This window comes from Hippichthys cyanospilos, chromosome 8 (assembly GCF_059441005.1).
Source record: "Hippichthys cyanospilos isolate Australia breed blue-spotted pipefish chromosome 8, RoL_Hcya_1.0, whole genome shotgun sequence".
NCBI lineage: Eukaryota > Metazoa > Chordata > Actinopteri > Syngnathiformes > Syngnathidae > Hippichthys > Hippichthys cyanospilos.
Window position 1 is genome coordinate 4,030,452 of NC_142376.1, and position 22,972 is coordinate 4,053,423.

General features: G+C 45.1%; 1 protein-coding gene and 1 long non-coding RNA gene across 7 annotated transcripts in view; one reads left to right on the forward strand and one right to left on the reverse strand.

The window, feature by feature from the left end:
- The window catches only part of ebf3b (EBF transcription factor 3b), a 115,370-nt gene that overhangs the window by 24,256 nt on the left and 68,142 nt on the right, over positions 1–22,972 (reverse strand). For 2 of the 6 annotated variants that reach the window (XM_088420763.1, XM_088420760.1), the window contains exons 7-10: positions 17,172–17,253; positions 13,315–13,432; positions 6,303–6,433; positions 6,092–6,218 (exon numbers count right to left, since the gene is read on the reverse strand). In XM_088420763.1, coding sequence (XP_088276889.1) covers positions 6,092–6,218; positions 6,303–6,433; positions 13,315–13,432; positions 17,172–17,253 — 458 coding nt within the window. Of the gene's footprint in view, positions 1–6,091; positions 6,219–6,302; positions 6,437–13,290; positions 13,433–17,171; positions 17,254–22,972 lie in introns of all 6 variants that reach the window. The other 4 variants (XM_088420762.1, XM_088420759.1, XM_088420761.1 and 1 more) reach the window with 2 other exon arrangements.
- The window catches only part of LOC148419877 (uncharacterized), an 80,196-nt gene continuing 67,222 nt past the window's right edge, over positions 9,999–22,972 (forward strand). The window contains exons 1-2 of the long non-coding RNA XR_015866318.1: positions 9,999–10,266; positions 12,024–12,088. This is a non-coding gene — a long non-coding RNA (uncharacterized LOC148419877). The remainder of the gene's footprint in view (positions 10,267–12,023; positions 12,089–22,972) is intronic.

Consider the following 22,972-nt stretch of genomic DNA (forward strand, 5'->3'; position numbering starts at 1 on the left):
CATCCTTTAGCCGACTGACATTTCCTGATCCCCACCTCTATTGAATGAAGCACACCTGACCCCTTTGTCCTTATGTTGATGAATGACCGCCTCATACCCATTTTGTCAGATTTTGGTGCAGCCGAGTCGATAGCGTCACCTTGACGGGTAAACTTTGCGATCCATCAGCCCTCAAGGCTGTCTGCTCTCGACTAAGGCCCGGCAAGAGCGGCCCGCTGCATGGGCGGGCGGGGGGGGGCGTCGGCTCCGTCCGAAACCCTTCAACCGGTGCGCCCGCCGGCCCGTGAGGTCGGACGAATGGCGCCTCTTATTACTTGCCGGAAAGTGAGGGGAGGAGCGAAAAAAGAGAAAGAAAAAAAACGCTTGACTTGTACTAATAGCCGAGAAGCCGCGCCGGTCACCAAAGGTCTGAAGACGAAGCACCCTGTCAGTGCCCGGCTTGGGAAATTAGCAAATAATGTTCCCTTCCCCCTGACAAATGTGTGACAGCTCGCCTTCGCCAATCATCCTCTCCTAACGTTATGATGCATGTCCCGGATCCCCACTGGAGGATACAGGCGAAGTTTACTGACCCTCAATTTACCCGTGACAAATGGGGTCCTGCTAAATGTGCCTTTTCTAGGGCGCGGAAGGGCTTCATTTTAAGCAATCCCGGTTATGTGGATGTCACTGATTAGGATAAATAGCGGCTGAGTGGGTTAGCGCCGCTCGCCGAGCCCGATTACCGCGGGTCCGCGTTGTTGTCCCCGAGGGGGGGGGCTTTTGTGAAAACTTGACCGTGTTAGAAAGGCAAAAGCTCGGTTGTAATTAGGAGATTTAATTGGATGAATTGTACGGTCGGGTTTTTATTTTATGACCAACCCGGCGCGGGAAAAAGGTTACAATGCTGCAAATGTGGTTGAAAAGATTCTTTCTATATTTGTTGGCGAGGAATGGCAATAATTTCCCCGGGTCAAAATGACCCGGGGCATATTTAGCCGCCCGAATGTGTATGTTATATTATTTTATTATTTCAATATTTTATTTTGACCAGTGTCTTATGTTCTTTTTTCTGGAAGACCAATAATGGCTCTGGGTCAATATGACCCACAGATATGTAAAATGATCTTTTTTTTTTGTGTAGAAACCCAGTCAGAAATACTTAATAACGAAAATACTTAATACTTAATTTAATAATAATTTAATAATAACATGAAATGGAATTCATGGCGTTCATTACACACCTTTCTACAGATTCTAGTAGCATCTTTTCCACACAACAAGCCAGCGCTGGGCCGACTGTCAACAAAGTAGGTTGCGTTGTACGCTTTCTCGTGAATTCACCATCTAACCGCGGAAATATATTGATAATATGTGCTATAAATGTGTGTTACTTTTGATTACACTGATTACTATGTGTTGTATGGAATCGGTAATAATTTTTACTTCTCCGGCATGTTTATATTATTATTATACCTAATCAGTGGGAATTTTTAAAATAATTTTCCAAGTATCCCAGACTTATAAACAAGTAATATAAGCCATAGTTTTTTTTTTCCAAAGGAAAAAAAAAAGAGAATCAGTAATGAAAGTGTTAAATGTGTGCTGCGTTTATTTCGCTGGAGTAGTAATCACTTCCTGGATCACTTTGACCCAGGATCTTGTGTAATTAGCTAAATCTTACCAAAAAAATAAAACTAGTTTAATCTGGCTTACACATCCGGTGATTCTGTTTTCCCCCTCAGAAAAAGCAATAATCTTCCTGGGTCATTTTGACCCGGGATTTGTTCATACAGCAAAAGACTTGCCCAAAGAAATCCTTAAAAATGTACACAAATGTCATTTTTCATCGATAAATCGAATATTCTTAAACAAATCAGAAATATCGAACAGAAAACAACGCTCATCATTGACTATAACTTATAACTGCGTCAAATTGGCCCCCAACATACCAGAAGGGTTAAAAACAAAAGAGTGAAAAAACAAACAAACGCAAAAACCTCTTGATCACTCCAGGCTGCTCACTTAGAGCGGCTGGTAATAAAGTATCGACTTCAGGTACAGCTCGGACTTTCTCCTTTTGATTTTCTCCAACCTTGCTGACAGTCAGTTCTAGCGCTTCTGTCCTGACCAATGGATAACCGATACATGGATTAGACAGAGGACAAGCCGGCAAGCTCCGAAGGGACAACACTTTGTTGAAAGGGGAAAGGGATGGACTGTAAATTAGCCCGCGCCACTTTCCTTTCCAACGCGCGCGGGGAGCCGCGCGTTCCTCCAAGATGTCACAAAACCGCGACCCAGTGAACTTTTACGCCCGGTGTCTGTTTGTCTCGTTAGCGTTAAAAACGTCCGAGAGGAAATGCCAGCGCGAACATTCGACGCTGCGGGGTGCTCTCTTACGGAGAATGGATTGTGAGTTTGGGAAGCGGTTTCGGGGTAATAACCCGAGCGAGGACGTGCCCCTCTGCTGTACGACTTGACTCCGGGTAATTTGCGGTAATTTCTTTCAATTGGGTGACTTACGTTTCCACAATTAGGGAGGCGGTTCAAGAAAAGCCAACTTGGAAAAGAAAGTATGAAAAAAGCAGGGAGCTGAAGCCGCAGCTGGGGCCGTAGATCCGCGTCACACACGCTTTTGATTACTGTATCTATACAAGTGTGGAAATGCTAACATGTAACTAATGCAAATCTGCATTTGCAAGCAATGTATTTATGTACATACAAATATTACTTACATTCAAACACGTACAAACGTATTATCAGACACAAATTCATTTAAAAGTACGTTTGAATGTATTTGCCGAATTTATGCTGGTCCATCATTCATCACTGGCCCCCTTCCCTTGTTTTAAGACCGCCATTTTGTTTTTTCAAGCCAAACCAAGTTGTAATCATTAGAACATCGGTCCGTCGTATTATTTTACCCACACTTCCGTCGTTACTCCGTTGTAATGAGGTGGGGATGCTACACAGTATTGCTGGTCATTCGAAACATCAATTTTTTGTGCTTTGTTTGATTTTTTTAATTCCGCGGTTCCGGGAACCACAAAAGAAGACGGGTGTGTAGAAGCCTTTAGGAGTAATATGCATCTTTTCACCATCTCATTCTTGTCTCGTCCCCCTGTAAAATTTGCGTTTCACCAAGTGGTCCTCAATCATTGGCCCCGTATATTCAAATAGGGTTGGACAATCCAAAATTAGCAGTTGCGTGATTCCGTATCTATGTAGATTCTACCCCCACACACCGTATCATTTTCTAACGCAAGTTGTTGACAGTAAAAGGATGCTTTCAAGACCTTAGCAAAAAGCCCATTTGCGGTTCCAACGTGTCAGCCCAACAATTACTGGACTCTGTGAAAAATCAAGCGGCCGTTTGCAAGTGTCAATCCTCGTGAGCCACCCGCCGACGGAGGAGCCGGACCTTGTTCATTGGTGACTTTCGCTTTTAATTCACTAATCAATTGTACCACCATTGCCTCCAGGGGCAATTGTATCCTTCTACTAACTGGAAGTGAGTAAGTACTGAGGGAAGATGGAGTAAGAACAGAGGGGGAGAAGAGAAGAAAATCAACAAAGATAGAGAAAGGGGGACACGTTTCCTCAGTAAAACCTGATGGTAATCATCCCAATCCGCTTAGCCTCTGTGACTAATGGGGTCTGTTCTTTGGGGACCTGCCACTTTCACCGGGGCGCTATAGAAGCCATTAATGTCTTAACTTATACACCTTCTCAAGGCTGCGCGCTAGCACATGTACAGACACACACACACACACACACGCGCATCTCGTGCACTCGCAGGCACACATGCGATATCGCGGGCACACTACACTCCCGTTTCATTATCCCGGTGCCTTGTTGGCCTTTGCTCCGCCCCTGCTAGGGAGGTTAAATGCAGGAGAGCTGGGCCAGACTGCACGGTTGGAGGAGAAGGGGACGCATGGCTGAAGGAGGCGAGGGGGGTCTGGGGAGCGAGAGGGAGGGAGGGAAGGGTCTTGATGAGAAACAGCTGCCCCAGGATGGAAGGATCTGGGTGAGCGGGGGTGGCGGGCCCCCACTTTGCAATTCTGCTGCGCTCAAGGCCAGGGCTGCGCTTGAGGCCCGGGGCTGCTGGTGGCGGGGGGGGGGTGTTTCTCGACGCACCCCCTGTTTCATTCTGTCCGTCAGAGCCGCAACAGACAGAGGCTTCCAGGTCAGACAGGCTGCGACCCCCGCAACCTCTGTCTCCTCGGCAATGATGACAGATAAGACCGCCACTTCCTTCTGTTAGCCAAGATAATCACATCGCCTTACTTTTGGAGTGTGACACGCTCACACGGGGCGCACACCTTTCTTGCGCGTGTTTGTCTTGTTACGTACCCCTTTCACACCAACCGAAGTGAGGTATTGCATTACCGGTTTCATTTCTTAAAACTAGAAAAGCTTATGGCTTCTGCCAAGGGACCAATAGTCGTAATTTGGATTACCCCCTCCTCACAAAAAAAAACCAAAACAAAACATTGAGATCCATTTCCTGCAAATGTTTGAGCGTTGTCGTGAAATCCCTCATCCCACTGAGTGTTTTGGAACGCAGGGAGTGTCCTCAAGAGTCGCAAAACGAGATGTGTGCCTGTAGTTTTTTTTAATCGCAAAAAAAAACAAAAAGTCAGAACTGTTGGCGGTTGTTTGGCTGGAACCCGACTACCTTGGCCAACAGTCGAAACTGTTTGCCCCTCCCTCAACGTAAAAGGTACCTGTGATTTCCCGAAATGTACGGAGATACGGGGTTTGTTCAAGACTGCAAACGTTCACCTTTACTTGTCGGAGCAGAATTTTGAACAAGTGCTAGAATTTCTTTGCGCCAAAAAAATAGATCACTAAATCTGTTGGAAAACCTTGGACAAATGTCAAAGAGGTTCCATATTCTGCAAATATATAGGGATACAGGGTATGTTCAAGCGGAAATTGTCGTCGCATGATGTTCACCTACATGTTTCTTGTCGCAAATTTTGAATGGTCAAAATTTCCTTGCAACGTAAAGAATCACCCAAACTGTTGGTGAATGTTTGGGTGGAATCCAGCTACCTGTTGGCCCCTTTGTGTGAAAGGATCCTAAGTTTCCCCAAAAATACTGGCTGTAATCAAATGCAAATGTTCAACAAACGACGGAAGACATTCACCTGCACATTTCGCTGGAGAATTTTAAACGGTCAACATTTCCTTGCCACAAGCAGAATCCCTAAAACTGCACACGTTTGGGTGGTACCAAGCTACCTGTGGGCCCCTCGGTGTGAAAGGGCCCTAAGATTCGCCAAAATATACGGAGATAGGGGCTTTGATCAAGTGCAAATGTTCAACAAACGGCCGACGTTCACCTGCACGTTTGAGAAACGATCAAAATCCCCTTGAAACAAGAAGGATCACTAAAACCGCGACCGTTTAGCTGGAATTCGGTTACCCGTCGGAAGGGACGTAAGCTTCCCCACAAAATGCCAACGGCAGCGGCAGAATTTTTTTTCTTTCCCCTGCCTGTCTCACCGCTCCGCATTCGCGTCAGTACTTCCCTCAAAATCCTGCTAACAGACATACAAGCTCCACTGAAACCATAAACCACCTTGGCAGCGGTAACAGGATAGGCACTCAATAAAGTGCGACGAATCCCCGGATCCGCACCTTTATCCTCATCTCCGCCGAAATTTAATGGCATCTTATTTGGCCCGTTCCCCAGCCGTCCACAAGGTTTTAAGCTAGCTTTAGCGTAATCCTCCTAACTAAGTAACAGCGAAAACATAACCTCCCTCCCCCCCTCCCTTTTGCAAAATCGGCACAATTAGCAAGGAGAAAGCTCTATCTGTCTCGTATCAATCAAGATAAAGACAATTGGCAGAATGAGTCATCCTGACAGCTTGAGTTTAACAGAGCTCGGCAGCGACCTTGTACGACGGAAGGTCAGAGGGGGATCGGGTTGCGGCGCTGGAAGCCCCCCTCATCAAACAGCCTTTTACTTAAAAACATTGCAGATCTTGCACATTTTACATCCAGCCAGGCAAGACCTTGGTTAGTTCATTACCGCCGAGCCGAGGGCTTTTCAGTACAACGGGACGACTAAAAAGGGGGGGTACTTTTGACTCACCAGTGTACACAAATCTCCCAGGGGCACCTTTGCAGAACTGCTTGGACTTGTAGGACAGCGTGACTTCCACCACGCCGGGGATGTGCCGAGGCGGAGTCTGGACGCGGATAGCGTGGGGAGTTATCAGCTGGATTGCAGAGCGGGAGAGAAGAAATAATGAGCCCCCGGCAAAAAACGAGGAGAGGAAGCCCGGAGTCTCCGCCGGTCATACCTCGCTCCATACGAGCATGGTGCCGAAGACCACTTGCAGGCCGTCGAAGAAGTTGTCCCCTATGATGATGACGGTGGCTCCTCCGGTGGTCCATCCCTCGCTGGGGCTGATAGCCTTGATGCATGGGGTGGCTGCTTATCCAAGACAAAGAGAAGAGCAAATTCAACATACGAGGCGCCGCCGCCGCCGCGTCCGAGCCCTCGCAGACACTCTGAAAAAACACTTGCCTCAAAATAACCCAAATTGGGTCGCTACCTAACTTTTTAAGTGATTCTTTTTACCCGTGATGTTAGGCTGGTCCGTTTGGTCCTTTTGACAGAGTGTGTTTTTTTTAATATATATATACACAATACTCGAAAACTGTTGGGTAAAAAAGAGAAATAGCCCAATGTTTCAAGTTATTCATATAATACAAAATGTTGGGTCGGTCTATTTTTGATCCAAATTGGTTTGAACTAACTTATTTTTCACCCAACTCTTTTTGAAGTGTAAAAATGTTGTTTCAAGGAAAAAAAAAAGAAACAAATAAATGGAATCGGGTCAAGTTGGACCGACCCAACTTGATAATACCCCGTTGAGGAAACAGATGAACAAAATGTAGTTTTTTTAAGTTATTTGTTTTGCTAAAACACTTTTATCTTGACACAATTAATCTTTTTCAAACAACATTTTTACACTCTAAAACAATTGTGTAAAACCAAATCGGATCTAAAGGTGACCAACAGAACATTTTAAGCTCTTCGTTTTAGCCATTTTTGACCCAGACTGGGTTGACCCAACCTGCTGTTTTTCACCCAACTCTTTCTAAAGTGTAAAAAAGAGAAGAAACAGTCGAAAATAAACCAAATTGGCTCAAAGATGGACTGACCCAACTTGGTCCCATTTCAGCCAAAATATTGCCTCAATCCAAGGTGTTTTCAAGCATTATCTTTTTTTTAATCAACATTTTTCAGACTATAAAAGCATTCGGGTCATAAATAACCCAAACTGGGTCAAAAAGGGAACAATCCAAATTTTGACAGTGGGGTCATTCCATTTTTGACCCAATTTTGGCTATCCCTGACCCCATTGTTTTTCGAGCGCCTATCCTGGAAAGGCCCCCCGGCGAGCGGTGCCCGGCGCGTGAAAAATGATGGATTTGTCCTTTGCGGCAGGAGAATCCAAATCATTCATCAGCGCGGCGGAGTGGTGTAGTTAAGCAGACCCTTCAAATGGTTCACTTCACAAAGGCTAAACGCCGGGCTCGCCGGCAAAATGATTTGATGTTGCAAATGATGTGTCAGGGCAAATGTAGCCATCGGAATTGATTAGGCGTGCGCCGGCGTGTACAGTAAGATTTCAAAGTTGGGGCGGCGCGTCGTAAATTAGCGGAGAAGAGAAGCCGTTAAAGTGGAAATGACAAGCTCAAGCTTTGCTGCTTGGCGTTGTTTCATTACCTTTTGTTCTGCGTACGCCGGAGTAGTTTCAGGTTTCCATAAGGTGGAACGCGCTTCATGAATTATTCACGCCCTACCCCCCCTCCCAATCCGCCCCCTTTTGTTTTGGTGATCGATTCAATCCATTTCATATTGTTTATTATTACAATGCTTTTCATCTGGCGTGACTTGTGCGACGCGGCGCCGCCATACATCAACACTCGGAGTTGTTATTATAATCTAATTTGAGTGATCTGGCGCCTCGCATCCGCTGTCATTTGATGCATTACCTTAATATGGCGCTGGGCGCAACACCGTGTTTACCACCGAAATAGCGTGACAGCTATCCATAAAGCAGCCGCGTCAAATTTAATCTATTTCCATCGATATCGTGGAATATGCAATATGAATTGCGCATGCTATTCCGTCCGGCGTTTTTTTTTCTTTTTTTTTTTTTCTTTTCTTCCCCGGGCTTCTAAACCTCTATTATCCTTTCCATCCAGTGAGTAAATCACAGTCGGCCCCTTGTTGTATGGATCACCTCCGACAAGACATCTCCCTTTGTTTGCCTTGCTGTTGGGCCTGTTGGGGTCATGTTTGCCGTCTCCGCCGGCCCATAAAGCGCACGCGCGCACACGGGTACTACGGGGAATCCGACTTTAACAGGCGCTGTTGACTTCATGCTAATCACCCCGGTACAGATTTTCATTTGCGAGGCCTGGAGGAGTGACATTTGCTTTCCTTAATTGCCAAGCGCGGCGTCTGAAAGAGGACCGAGCCTCGGCGGGCGCGCCGGGCCCCCCTCGGAGGGCCTGACCTTCATCAGCGCCGACGATTACGGCAAATAATTCACCCTTCAAAATTACTGTAAACAAATTGACTTTGGGGATGAGAGGGGAAGGGGGGGCGAAAGTTGTCGACGGTCGAGAAAAGACGGCGAGCGCGGCTGCGAGACGTTCGTCCGTCTGCCGGCGGATTTGCATAAGTCTGAATGCGCAGACGGAGCGGGGAGCATGTGCTGAATGGGGACCGTGGAAAAGTGGATTACACAGTCAGCGCCGGCGATCTGATGACAGACACGCACAATAAGCCCCTCGCCACACCCGCCCCGCCCAGCCCTCGCGCGTGATAAGCATCGCGCGGACAGGAAACTTTGGGTTACGCCGCAGGAAATGCACCTGTTTAAAGTCCGAAGAGGAAGTCCATCCTAAATTTTCTCCCAGTAAAACGGGCCGGAATTTGGACCATTTTGGGGTCGGTTTTTCCGTATCGTTCCAGTAGTATTTCGGCAAAGGGATGGCACGCTCCTGGCAGTGGTCGTTGAACTTTGACATTGAGGTGAAATTTCAGCTCCCTGGTGTCTTCTTTCATTGCTTTCCCTCATTCGATCCCAATGACATTTTTTAAGGGTTGAGTTATTCATTTCACCAAAAATATTGTTTTGGCCTAACTATTATCAAGTATATGAAATATGGACAACTCCAACATTTTATGGGACTAGTTTTACCCAAAATATTGGGTCAGTCCAATTTTTGTTTTAACGCAACTGTTTTAGAATGCATCTTTGTTGTCACTATAAAAAAATGGCTGGGAGAAAATATCCCACAATATATCAAATTTTTGAGGGGGGGGGGGGGGGGGGGTCAAGAAGAGTGTTTAGTTGAATTCCCCTTGAAGTTGGTCCCGCCCACGCCTGGGAATTTGTCAAAAGCCATCCCAGATCTACTGTCCCAAAATAACCCAAATTGGTTCACAAAGAGACAATTTCACCCCAAATTTTGTAGCAAAAGGCCACATTTCAACTATCTGGGGCGGCGCCTAACACTTTGTTCTTTTTCATCAAAAAAAATCCGACGTGGAATCCCCCGTAAATTAGTCCCGCCCACGCTCGCGAGTCCGCCATCAGAGGACGTCAAAAGCCATCCCAGATCTACTATACAAATAGTTGAGACGCAAATAACCCAAATTGGGTCACAAAAAGACAATTTCACCCCAAATTTTGTAGCAAAAGGCCAGATTTCGACTATCTGGGGCGGCGCCCAACACTTTTTTCATTTTTATCAAAAAAACCCGACGCGGAATCCCCCGTAAAGTTAGTCCCGCCCGCGCTCGCGAGCCCGCCGTCGGAGGACGTCAAAAGCCATCCCAGATCTGAGCCCGGGAGGTCGCGCCTGCGGTACGGCGACACTCAAACAGGTCTGATGTCGCCCCGTGAAGCCGTCCTTTGTTCTGCCTGCTGAAATGTGTTGTAATTGTGCTGTGGGATGTCCAGATGGTCGGTTGATAGTGCAGCTGATGGGATTATACCTTTTACCTCTCCCTGGGCCATCTGTTCCCTTTGACTCTCTCTCTTTCACGACATGGCTGCGCCTCTCTCCTTTTCCCTCCATCTTTTCCTCCCTCTCTTTCTTCCTCTTAGGCCCAGCAGTCTGGATTCACTTGTCTTTATTGCATAAACCCTAACAGCATTACAGCCACTTGGCATGCAAATGAGGCGGGCGCTGCGGGCTCTATGCTGAGGCTCCTATATTGTCTGGGGCTCTATAATGGTGAGCCGCCGAACGTGCGCGCGCATCATGACGGCGATGCCGCACGCGCGCCTGCGAAATACTATTTGTTTATGCGTCTTTAAGCCATACATGTTTGAGTGGCAGGCGAGCGCAAAGCGCGTTTGCGGCTGAATGCATAATTTGCTTGTTGTTTGTCAGCGTGCGCACAAGTGGGAGGGGGAAGGGGGGGGGGGGGTACCTAGAACCCAGGACCTCCGCCAAGGCCCGACGGTCCTCGTTTGGATGGGCACCAAACTCTTAGATATCCACCCTATTCGTAGGCCTGGATTTTGTCAGCTAGATTAATTATTGGCATTATCGGAAGCCGTCGGGGGGGTGCTATGAATTCTTTTGGCGCCGATCATCTTATTTTGTTGGATCGCGCTCAAATTTTGTCACACTAACAACGCTTGGTCCAAAAATCGGTATCTCTGGCTTCAGTTTTTATTTACATATTTTCTCATTCATGCAGCGCTGGATTTGAGATGTCCCCGGTTATAAGGATGCGCAATTTACTCAATTTTTCAATCGATTGAGGTGAAGAATTTGTATACATTTTGGAGGTTTATCTATTTTAGGTATGCATGAAAATCAAATTACTATAACAAACTTTTAGCAGACTAAATGTGAAGCGTTGTTGGTTGTGTATGAAATATTAGGAGTTTGGAAACACAATTGGTACTAATGTTTTTTTTTTCTTCACTATTTAACCATGTCCTGATATCTAGTCTCATACTCAAGTCATCGAGATCATGAAGAAATATTGAGAGAATTATTTAGTCAACAAAAAACGTTATTTAAAACAGGATTTTTTTTCTTTGCACTTCTTATTTTTTCAGTCAGCTTTATGATGCGGATGTGCTGAATGATTTTCACAGCCGTGATTTCTTGACCTCTTGTTGTTTCAGCAACTTTTGGCCCAATATGGCTTTTTACATATTACTGTATTTTCTGTTATTTTTCTAATATCGATGTTATTTTATGAGTCGGAATGACTTTCAGTTCACAGCTGTGCATTTTCAAGATTTTTTAAAGAATTTTTTAGATTTTTTAAGACTTTTTTTTAGAGTTGTTAAGACTTTTTAAACATTTTTGTGGGTTTTAATAAATTTAACCTACATATTTGTGGATAGAACTGATGCAACTGAACAATTTGAGTGGTTGAAGGAAAAAAGATATTCATAAATAACTTTAATTACGCCCTTAAAAGCATTTACAAAATCAGGAAAAAAAATGCAACATGTATAGTTTGCAAGGTGTGTGCACAAGAATGACCTGGAATGCTCATGCTAGTGAAACGGCTCAAAACATTGCCTGAGAGATGCGTGCTATTCCGTATCTGCGCCAATAGGGGGCAGCACTACTTGATCAATGCTGAAGCACAGAGAGACTGATGCTCCTCTGCCTCAGCCACATAACTGAGGCTTCTTGCCTATAGTGAACTCCAAAGGAAGAACGTGTCGCTATTTAAAAAAAAAAAAATCTTTAAAGCCTGCTGGCGAATGTCACGGCTCCTTTTCTGGACACGGCGGGAGTCTGGGAGAAACAAAGCGAGCCATCGTTTTCCGACGCGTTTTATATTAGCGGAGGGAAGAAAGAAGGGGGCGGGGATGGCGTTGTCAAGTCAAACACACACTCTCTCTCACACACACACACACACACACAGAGCCGAGCATCTTGAGGGTGTGTTAAAGTTATTAGACAAAAGACATGTTCAACTGCGCGGTTGACAGTCGCTTCTTTTCTCGCTTTTACAGGGTGTCACTCTGCTGCTTTGAAGAGTGTGCTGAGGAGACGAATAAAGCAAGGCTTGGCTTAACCTGTAAGGAACACACACACACACAAATACATTGACACACACACACACAGGCATAACGCAGGGGGGGTCCCGGGGGAACGGGGGAACATGGAGGCGAGGGCTCAACCTCTTTAATTGCTCTCCTCATTAAGAAACTGGTTGCTAGGCGATCCACACCTATCGTGTCATAAACGCGAAACACACAAACAGAACGTCAGCGAACATAATGACTTTGCTGCTCCGGGCAGGACTTTAATTATTTGATTTTGTTCTCCAGTAGAGGAGTCATTAATAAAGACAAAAACAAATAGATTAGCTTTTTGCCCCACCAGGACTGCCGAGCGCACCAAGATATATTAATTGTCTTGCGTGCGCGCGCGTGTGTGTGTTTTTTAAGTTTATTAGTCGTCGTCGTATTAAATATTACATTTGCTTTTGGTGGTCCAAGCATTAATGGCCATTAATGTGTCGAGAAGCTCGGTTCACTCGGCGGCGTATATAAACAGTTTGCCCGGCCGTAATTGGCCCTTGAAATGTGAAGATAAGCAATTTGCACAATTGCCTCTAGTCCGTTCGCTCCGTTTTCTTTTTTTTTTTCTTTCTTTTTTCAACAAGCCTTCAACCGTACGCGAGTGGAAAACGCAAGGGTCACGGGGTTATGTTTTGTGCATTTTGCTTTTTGAATTTCCCATGGTTTGGTGGTCCTCCTTCTCTCGCTCTCTTTTGGCCGTGCAGGCAATCAGTCTATCATATGGAATCAGTTGGAAGAAAAACAGTAAGTTCTGTTTTTCTCATAGGTCACCCCCCCCACCACCACCAACACACACACACTCGCTATTCACCCCCCCACCCCACCCCCCAACCCTTTCTCTTTCCTCCCCCCTGTTTCTGCTCTCTCACAGCTAAATTTGCAGAACCCAATGACAGGAAATTGACCTCACAGCTAAATTCTTAAGCAATTCGATCATGTTTCACATGAGCTTTTAGGACAAATGTAGGTGCATTAGTAAAGTCGGAATACTTTCTGAAATAATAAATACAGCGACGTCGTTTCCAAAAAAGATAGCTAAAGAGTCTAAAAATGGAAGCCGCGGAGAGAAAAAGACGCTAATGCGCTAAGAGCTACTAGTCGTGTGCTGGTAGGGTGAGAGAGGATGACGGGAAAGAAACGGCGAGAGGGTGGACAAACAAAAGATGCAAAAAACAAACCAAAAAAATGTGCCTACCATTCTCCAGATAAGGAGGCGTACCTTCTGAAGGGTCGAGTCTGCGAGCCCTTCGCCCATGCTTGGAATTGTTGTGTACGAACATGTTGTCGGAGACGGCCAGTACGTGGCCGTCCACGTTGACCGTCGTCGATACGACAACCTGCAAAGCGGAGACGGGGATATTTGTTAGGTTTTTCAAAGTGGCCTTTTTAGGACATGGAATTCCGGTTATGATGCGGATGATGCAGCTTTGGAAGGTAAAAATGTTGTCAAACAAAAGTACGGTTTTGATTTTAGAGCGTTGTTTTGACAAAATGACAAATGTTCGCATCTCGGTATTTTTCTCAGTCAGCTTTATGATGTGGATGATGTTGTAGAATCTTCCATGATGCGGATGATGCAGCTTTGGAAGTTAAAAATGTTGTCAAACAAAAGTACGGTTTTGATTTTAGAGCGTTGTTTTGACAAAATGACAAATTTTCGCATCTCTGTATTTTTCCCAGTCAGCTTTATGATGTGGATGATGTAAAATCTTCCAGATTTTGCGTAGATGACAGCTTCTCACATCACGCAAGTAATCATTAAGCAAACTTATAAATGTTATTCAAACCAAGATATGTTCATGATCTCTATTTTACTCAGTCAGATTTATGATGTGGGTGTTGCTTTAACATGAAATGAATTGTTTAACTGAAGTTAAAAATGTGTCAAAAAATGTTTTAACATCTTGCCAAAAGGACATCATTGCACATCTCTGTCTTTTTTTCTGCTCTCCATGATGTGGATGATGCTTTAACATGTAATGAATCATTTTCATTACATGTAATTTTCATTCATTATCAACGTCGGTATTTTCTCAGCTACTGTTATGATGTGGATGATGCTTTTATACGCAAGTTACCATTTATAAAACCTAAACATCTTAGTAAAACCTAAAGATCTTCTTGATTTTAGATTTTGCAATTTTGTCTAGATGACTGCTTTGCGCATCTTGGTACTTACTGTCAGCTTTATGATGTGGATGACGCTTTACCACTAATAGAATTATTTATTAACGTTAAAAATGATATTCAATGTTTTAGATTTTAAATTCTTCAAAGTAGTTGAGTAGAGAAAACTGCTTTGTACATTTTGGTATTTTCTCTGTCAGCTCTATGATGCGGATGATGCTTTATGACCGGCAATGACTTTTACTTCTCTGATGCTTTTTCAAAAATTAATATCTTCCATTTATCTCAAATTTGTTTATCATCTCCAAGGTGTTTTCAAACCTTTGACATGTACCGTAATGACCCGGTAAGTGGGCATACGTGTTGCGTGTTTTCACACCGCACGGCCGCTTTCAGACACTCGTTTTGTTTGGAAGTATCGCTTTACGGCGAGCGGCCATTTTGCGTTTTAGTGCCTCGCATTTGTGTACAGCTAATTGACTTTTGAGCCTCCAAAATACATTTCCGTTCAGCCACTCCGCCAACTGTCGTCACGTCTCAAAGCTCCGAATTATTGATCAGCGTGTGCATCTGTTTGAAAATGGAGGGGGGCGGGGGGGTGAGGGCACCCCCCCCCCCCCTTTTAAAATATTACTGGAGTCATTAGTAGCTGAACCGTGCTCTCACCCATCACTCAGCAAACATTTTGCTAGGATCGTATTCCAAACCACACTCCATATTTCATAATGCTTATTTTTGTTGTTGTTTTTTCGCCGACCACATCTCCAAACATTCAGGCCACATGTGAATGGCTAAAGTGTGTCTGAGCCGGAAACAGAGAGCCCCTCTCAGGTTTTGCCTCGCCGGTAAGTGACCTCGCTGTAGCAGCGGAATTTAGGGGGGGGGGGGGGGGGGCTTTTTTTTTAAAGGGGGGGGGGGTGTAGGTTTTGGGACCGCTGGAGGTGGGGGTAAAGGGAGAAGGGGAAGTGAAAGAGCTCCATTCTTTGGAGCAGGTTCAGAGCTGGGCCAAGCTGAGGATGATGGATTGGGCCCGCTCTGGCCTCCAGCTGGTTTTTGGGGGTAATAAGTGGAGTTGAAGGCATTCGGAGTACACAAGTTTGGCTAAAGAAACACCTACGGAGGAGCATCTGGCAAATCTATTTGGGAGGAAGAACACTATATTAACTGTTGGACCCCAGACAAGGGGAGACATGATGTACATTTTTGCTTCTCCGAAAAGTGCTGCGCAGCTTCTTCTCGCGGACCCTTTGACACCGACGCGGGACGCCGTGTCTGTCACGCATCGGTCCACATTCGTCCGCGGGGAATACGCCGGGAAGGAGTGGAGGGCTGATGGCTTTGACATCGGGACGGGACACCCTTGTCTTGTCCCTCTCATGTCCGGGGGCTCAGACTAGAGCGCCTATCACCCGGCGAGAGAACCCCCCCTCGCTTTGTCCTCATCCCGTTGGCGCGAATGGCTGGAATCGTGACGGCCAAACGCTAGCGGCGGGATCAGAGATGGACCGATTTTCGGGGCCGATATTTGGAAATTTGGCATATACGTATACAGTGGCCCCCCGGGTTACAGCATCCCTGGCTTACGTTTTTTTCACGTTACGATGTGTTTTTCGTCCTCTCTTTGAAGCGTTTTTTTTTTTTTCCCCGCTTTACGATTAACATCAACAACTGTCATGGCTTTTGGGGCTGGTTGTTGTTTTGCCTCCCTCTTGAGGCGTTTTTAGGCAATTGCTCTTATTTTCCGGTCCCATCAAACTTCCTGCGCGTCCCTCAAATGCTGGTCTGCGTTACGATCAAAATGGCGGCATGCTACGGACTGGATGTCGAGTGCTTAAATTAACTGTTTATTGTGCATTTTACTGCTTAATTCAAACTTGAATCGGTTATCCATGCGTCCCAAGATTGCTAGTGATGTTAAGGAGAGAATACGAAGAAAAGCTAAGCTAGCCTAGCCTAGCCTAGGCTACCCTTACTAGGGAATATGGGCATAACAAGCGTCAGTCAAAGTACATTAATCCTTCATATATTTTTTATTTATGATGTCATTTAATTGTATACATGTATATTATATATAAGTATCACTTACTATACTATTTTGATACCAATTTTTCAATATGTATGTACAATTTTGATGTTTTTCCTCGGGGTTCTACACGCATCAGCCAATTACCTTAGATTTGGATTGCCCGCCGTACGACGAATTCGCGTTTACAATCCCAACCGCGGAACGGATTAATCTCGTCGACCGGGGGCCCACTCGGCCTTTACTACTAATAATCGGTCCTGAAAAACCCGTATCGGTCGAGCTCCGTTCGGGATAAACCAATTATCAATCGGGGGGTCGGGGGGGGATCATTTCAAGGCTGGACTACTTGACACATTAGACTCTGGAAGGCTGAGAGAAAGTCGTAAAAGCGCTCGGCGGTCATGTCCTCTCGGTGTAAATCGCCACGTTGTGCCTGCCCACAACAATGATGGTTTTCAGATGGCTGCAAGTGCTACATGTGCGTACGCTTAAGTGTGCACACATGTGAGCAAGGCTGCTAGCGGGAGGGAAATATGAACGTGCGTGCGAGCCAGCGAGCGCATGCTGGCGCATACATGCAGGTATGAATTTCCGCTGTCAGACAGCTCGTGAGTTAACACTGTTGTTACATGTGCTGGGATGCCCCCCCCCCCTCCCCCCCTTTCCCGTTCCGAGGCTCAGAAAGCTGTCAGGAACACAATTGATGGCACCCCTAAATCCTATATCTTTATTTGTGTCAGATACGATCCCCTTATAAATATTCCGTCCAGAGCGCATAAGACACAAATTCCCCGCCCTGGTTTTTTTTTACCTCCCCCAGTGCCAATAATAGATTCGGATTCATGTGTTGAGTGCGTGTTGATTTATTTGTACGAGAAGGCGGCAGTAGACGGGACGCGACGTGTGAAGTGGGTTTCAGTCACCTGGAATCTGCGCATGTCTCTCGGGTTCCCTGCATTCTTCAGACAGTTCTGGTTGCACTTGAGGAAGAACTTAAGGAAGAATCTGGAAGAGAGGACACAGCGAGAGAAAAGAAGTTTTAGCCGTCTTGATTCTCTGTAATACGTTTGGCGTCCGTAAGCACGGTTACGTCGGAGATTTAGAACAGGAGCAGCGTATAAAAAATTCAATCCCATGTCCGGTTTTGACAGACGCTGTCAGAGTTGTTTGTTTGCAGGCGTGTAGAACAAGAAGGGCGTCAGACTCAAATTATGCATTCGAAATTCGGGATTCTCTCTCGTGGCTGCATTCTGTACCGTACAAATTCGGTGAATTAACCTGTATAATACACCTCCCGTGTCAAAATGAGTCTTAAAAAGTCTTTTTTCGGTGGTTTTCCGACTATCAATCGCGCCAGATTATTAGATGACTGCACCAACACAACAGTGACATGCCTGGTTGCGTTTACTAGCGGAGAGTGTCGTCTGCTGGCTATTAAAATAGAAGTTCAAACTCTAAATCAATACTTCGATCGCGTCTTCTTCTCTCTTTCAAAAAAAAAAATGCAGATAAGCCACACTGGATCAAAGTGTAAGAAAAAGGTAGCGGCTTTGGTATATTAAAATTTCCCCTAGCTCTCGGTGAACCCAAAGGGTGGCCTCCGTGAAGCTCCGCCCCTGCTGATGCGGCTCGATTTGAGCCTTTTATTTCACCCCCGAAAAAAAAATCAGGCGTTCTTCCCGAGATTTTTCCGTTTTTGAGACCACGCGCTGCGTTTTCAACGTCAGCGGGAAGGCGTAATTACCGACGCGGCGTCGCGCGCGATTAGTTTAGCAAACAACGGCGTTGCCGCAATCAAGCGGGCGCGGCGCAATCGATCCATTATTTATCCCCTCAAAATCAACACCATCAGTCTCTTTGTCGCGGCCTTCACCCGAGTTCACGGGTCTTTCCCGACACCCATCTGCCACTAACACGCGGAAAGTCACTTGATATTCCGCCCACCTCTTTAATCCCAGGACACCCGTGTGCAATTAAAGTTCTCCTGTTCAATAGGGAAGCAAATGAGGCCCACCTGTGACCAGGTCTTGTTTGAAGAGCATCAGGGATAAAGGACCTAACAAGGTGAGAGCGCGCCACAAAACTTATAGTCCTGTCAGGCAATTAGGCGGACACTCCTGGGACCGCCGTACGCCACACACACAGACGCACGCTTAACGCATGCACACACGCCCCGTGCACTTGTGGCTGGGTGAGGCAATTATGCCACAAATTACAACCTGGCTAATCGTCTCTGAACAAATGTCACGTCTGACTGAGATCTGGGCCCGGCCCGTTTCTCAGCCCGCCGTTTCTCACGGCTCGGCCCGAGGTTATCCGACGAGGACCCCGGGCGCGGCGGTGCTTAAGGGGTGACTTAACGCGGCCTATTGTGCCGCGTTGCGCAAGGGCGCGGAAAAAACAATGGGAACGGGCTCGTTTTTCGCAACGTCCCGCCGCCGAACGCTGACTGATGTCGCCGGGCTTCGCCGCTGTCGCGCACGCCGTTATATTTACTTTCACCCCCCTCGCGTTTGTGTTTGCGTCAACTGTGGTTTCTATTGTGCTCGTGAGGCGGGACCACACAAGAAGTAGGCCGATATGGTTTGGTTTTTTATGAGGTCTGATACCAACGCTGATTATTCGTGATGCGTGAGTACCAACACTAAGTATTACAATCATTTCAAAGTATCAAAGTGTGTATATATATATATATATATATATATATATATATATATATATATATATATATATATATATATGCACAGTATATGTATATATATTTTTTTATTTATTTATATATATATATATATATATATATATGTGTGTATGCACAGTATATGTATATATTTTTTTTTTTATTTATATATATATATATATATATATATATATATATATATATATATATATATATATATACATATATATAGGGGCTGATGTTCGATCTACACTATTCTCAACCCTTTTTCAATGACGTGAAATGTTTTGTCAGCCAAGTAGCCCGTAACTTAAAACAGTGTGTTGTGCCATCTGCGTCTGATTTATTAAACATTGCAACTACATTTCTACTGTTGTCTCCAAGCATATTTCATTCAGCAAATCCAGAAGATAGATCGTATAACATCATCTGGTTTCATTTCTGGCTCGTCCCGAATGGCAGTGTGTATTCGTGTCAAAGTTAACAAAATAAAGGCGTAAGACATCTTGCAAAGGAGTCACTAAAATGCATTTTAGCGATAAGTTGGTTTATGTCCAGTTAATTTATTCTTAATACTTATTTAACGTATCACATTTTTGGGTCTTTATGTCACAATTAAAATGCTTAAACTTTATCAAGACAGGTGCACTTTATGTATCATATCAAATTGAAGTTGAATAAATTTTGACTCACGAATAACTCGATGCCCCCCCCCACATGTATCATATGTTCGATGATACCTGGAAAAAAACCTTTTAACATCACTATATTTTCCGCACTATAAGGCGCACCTTCAATGAATGGCCTGTTTTTAAACAGTTTTCATATATAAGGCACACTGCATTATAAGGCGCATAGAATAGAAGCTAAAATAGTGGCTAGGGTTACATTACGCATCCACTAAAGGGAATGGCAACAAAACAATCATATATGTCTTTTCAGAAATTCAGAATAAAAATGATTTATGGAAAGTCATATCTGAAGAATGATTAAAAGAATCATTTTGATTATATTAAAAGACTTTAGATCAAAACTAAGATGAATCAAGAATTTAAAAGGTATAATTATGATTCAATTCAATATAAAACTGTAAATTTTTAATGGATTTGCAAACAAAAGTCTTCAAATATATTGTTTCAAAAACAGATTTATTTATAAAATCATGCTTTCTTTTACAAAAACTGGTGTTTTTTTTGCACCTTACCCCCATATAAATTGCTTCATAATTGGACCATTTATAAGATATAAAAATGTCAAACAGGGTGTGATCAAAATTTTCATTGTAAAAAAAAAAATTCTAACTTAAATGCAGAGGTAAAAATTGACACATTTTTTCACCTTGCTCCCATATAAATTGCTTCATAATTGGACCATTTATAAGATATAAATCCATCAAACTGGGTGTGATCAAAATTTTCATTGTAAAAAATACATTTCTAACTTAAATGCAGAGGTAAAAATTGACAAATTTTTTCACCTTGCTCCCATATAAATTGCTTCATAATTGGATAAGATATAAATACGTCAAACTGGGTGTGATCAAAATTTTCATTGTAAAAAATAAATTTCTAACTTAAATGCAGAGGTAAAAATTGACAAATTTTTTCACCTTGCTCCCATATAAATTGCTTCATAATTGGATAAGATATAAATACGTCAAACTGGGTGTGATCAAAATTTTCATTGTAAAAAATAAATTTCTAACTTAAATGCAGAGGTAAAACTTGCCAAATTTACACGTCGATTAAGTCATCGTATTTTTCCGTACCGCTAAATGAAAATTTAAGTTTTCTTCGCTGTATAAAGCTGCTCTGTCCGCTTCGGAGAAAACGGCCGGTTTTTAGGTGCGCCTTATAGCGCGTAAAATGCCCTACGCGAAATTTGAGAATTGAGACCCGCCGCCCTTGACCACAACCGACGGCGACGTAAGGCGAGCGTTGGATCGCCCTAAACGCCGAGTCTCGCGGCAACGCTTAAGCCTCGCCGTTCGTCCCGGCGGGCCGGCCCGTAAATCAGCATCCGGAATGACCCCCCTCACCCCGACCGCATTAACACATGCGCCGCTACTTCGGAAGCGTTCTTCGATAGACTCCCGTACCTCGCGCTCGGCCCCGCGGGGAGAGGTGAGGCGAGAAAATATTTTCCCTCCGCATCCTCGGAGCTTTGGCTCGGACATCAATAAAAGGCGTTTTAACCCGTGCCAGGATGCTGATTGCCTGTTGGTGCGCGGCGAGGCCATAAAAAAGCCGACTTGTCATTAGAGCGTTTCACTTGATTGTGTTGACTGTGTTTTGGGGTTGCATCTGTTGGCTGATCATCAAAATGACCATTATGTACTCTAATTCCCTGACCCTGTTTTTATTTCCCCGAAGAGTCGTAATGTAGAGCAGCAGACATCTGCGGAAAGCAGAGCTGAAATACGACTTTTATTTGTCTGTCGCCTCTCTTACAGATTGGGCGAGGCCGGGCGCAAACGCACGCGTTCCTCCGTCGCGCGCGCAATTTATGCCTGAGCAAGAGATGGAATACATTTGCCAAACAATGCGCCGACTTCATAAAACAAACGCATTACTTTCCGACTTTTCTCGGATACTTTGTTTTTTTTTTTTTTTTTGGGGCGCTTTTTTCTTACCCGCCTCGTTCTGGCTAGCAGCGGAGCAAAAAAGTAACAAAACAATAAACGGGGCCCGCTCATAAAGAAGCTCCTTTATGTTTACTGTTATGAAGGCAATTAAGCTCAATTTCGCCGCTAAAAAGATAAGCTTAATTTTCATCGTCCGCGGCGGCGGCCCTATAGCATCCATTACGTTTGAGTTGGTTAAGATTCTCCACGAGCGGGGCGCAAATTGGTCCTCGGTGGAAAGGGGAGCAATTAAGAGCGGGCCCCTCTCTCCCTCTCCCGCTCTTTTACTTCTTAAATATCTACCCAAGTTTGTGCTCTTGTTTTGGCACGCGCGGAGACAAAAGGAGCTTGTTTAATTGTTTTTTAATGGGATATCAAGTCGTCGCTGCCATTAGATGTTGGCAATGGAGGGCAAAGGGGGATAGCGAGAAAGAATGAAGCGCAATTAGGTTTGATTAAAGCTATCCTTCTCAATAATCAGCCCTTCTGACAGGACAGGGGGGCCCCGGCGGCCGCCGAGATGGAGGAAGGTGTTGAGTGATATTAAGGCCAATGAAGGGGATATTAACATGGCTAATTAAAGCTCTTCCGAAGCCGGCGGAGGAGGCTCTCGGCGGACCCGGGCGGGACCGACTAATCGGCCCGGGCGGCCATCGCTCGGAGGTGAGAGGGAACGGCGAGGGGCGGGGCTGGGCCAAATTCCGCCATCCGACGCTTTTCGACCGAGGGCCGACGGCAGCTTCTATGCCGGTCGCGCCGCTCCACAAATCAACATTAGAACGATCCCGGCCCGCGCAATTAATACGCTTCTCCCGTTGTACCTCCGCGCTCGCCCGCTGCCGAAGCTACTAATCATGCCGTAATGATTTCTCTCCCTCTGGTCAAAGGGGAAATAGATTGTCTCTTTAGTAATGCGGCGGGCTCGGGCGCCTTCCACTCCCCGGCTTCACACGGCCGGTAATTGAGGAGAAAAAGGCCGACTTTGGCACTTTGACTGATTTGAGGGCTGCTAGACCCTCTTATCTTTACTCTGATCATTTTAGGCTGACACTCAAAGGAAGACCCATCGCCCTAATTCGAGCTCGCCCTCTCCTATCATCAAACAGGGGGGGGGGGGGGGCGGGAGGAAAGTGAGTAAGGGGGGAAAAAAAAAAACAAAACAAACAGACGAGGTGATGAGGGCCTTCTCTCATTTATACGGCCGGCTTAATTGCCGGGTTGATGTCACCCGGGCATAAATGTCCGCGGCTTTGATTGGATTGACGAGGGCGAATAGGGATAGTGTTGCATTATTGAGTGAGTGGCGCAATGCATAAAACGGGAACGCCGGCGTTTCAATGAAAACGCGCAATGAATTCTCGCCGGGAAATTGTTCTGGCAAATTTGATCGGCGTTCCGTCGACCGCCGTCGCGTTATAACTGGG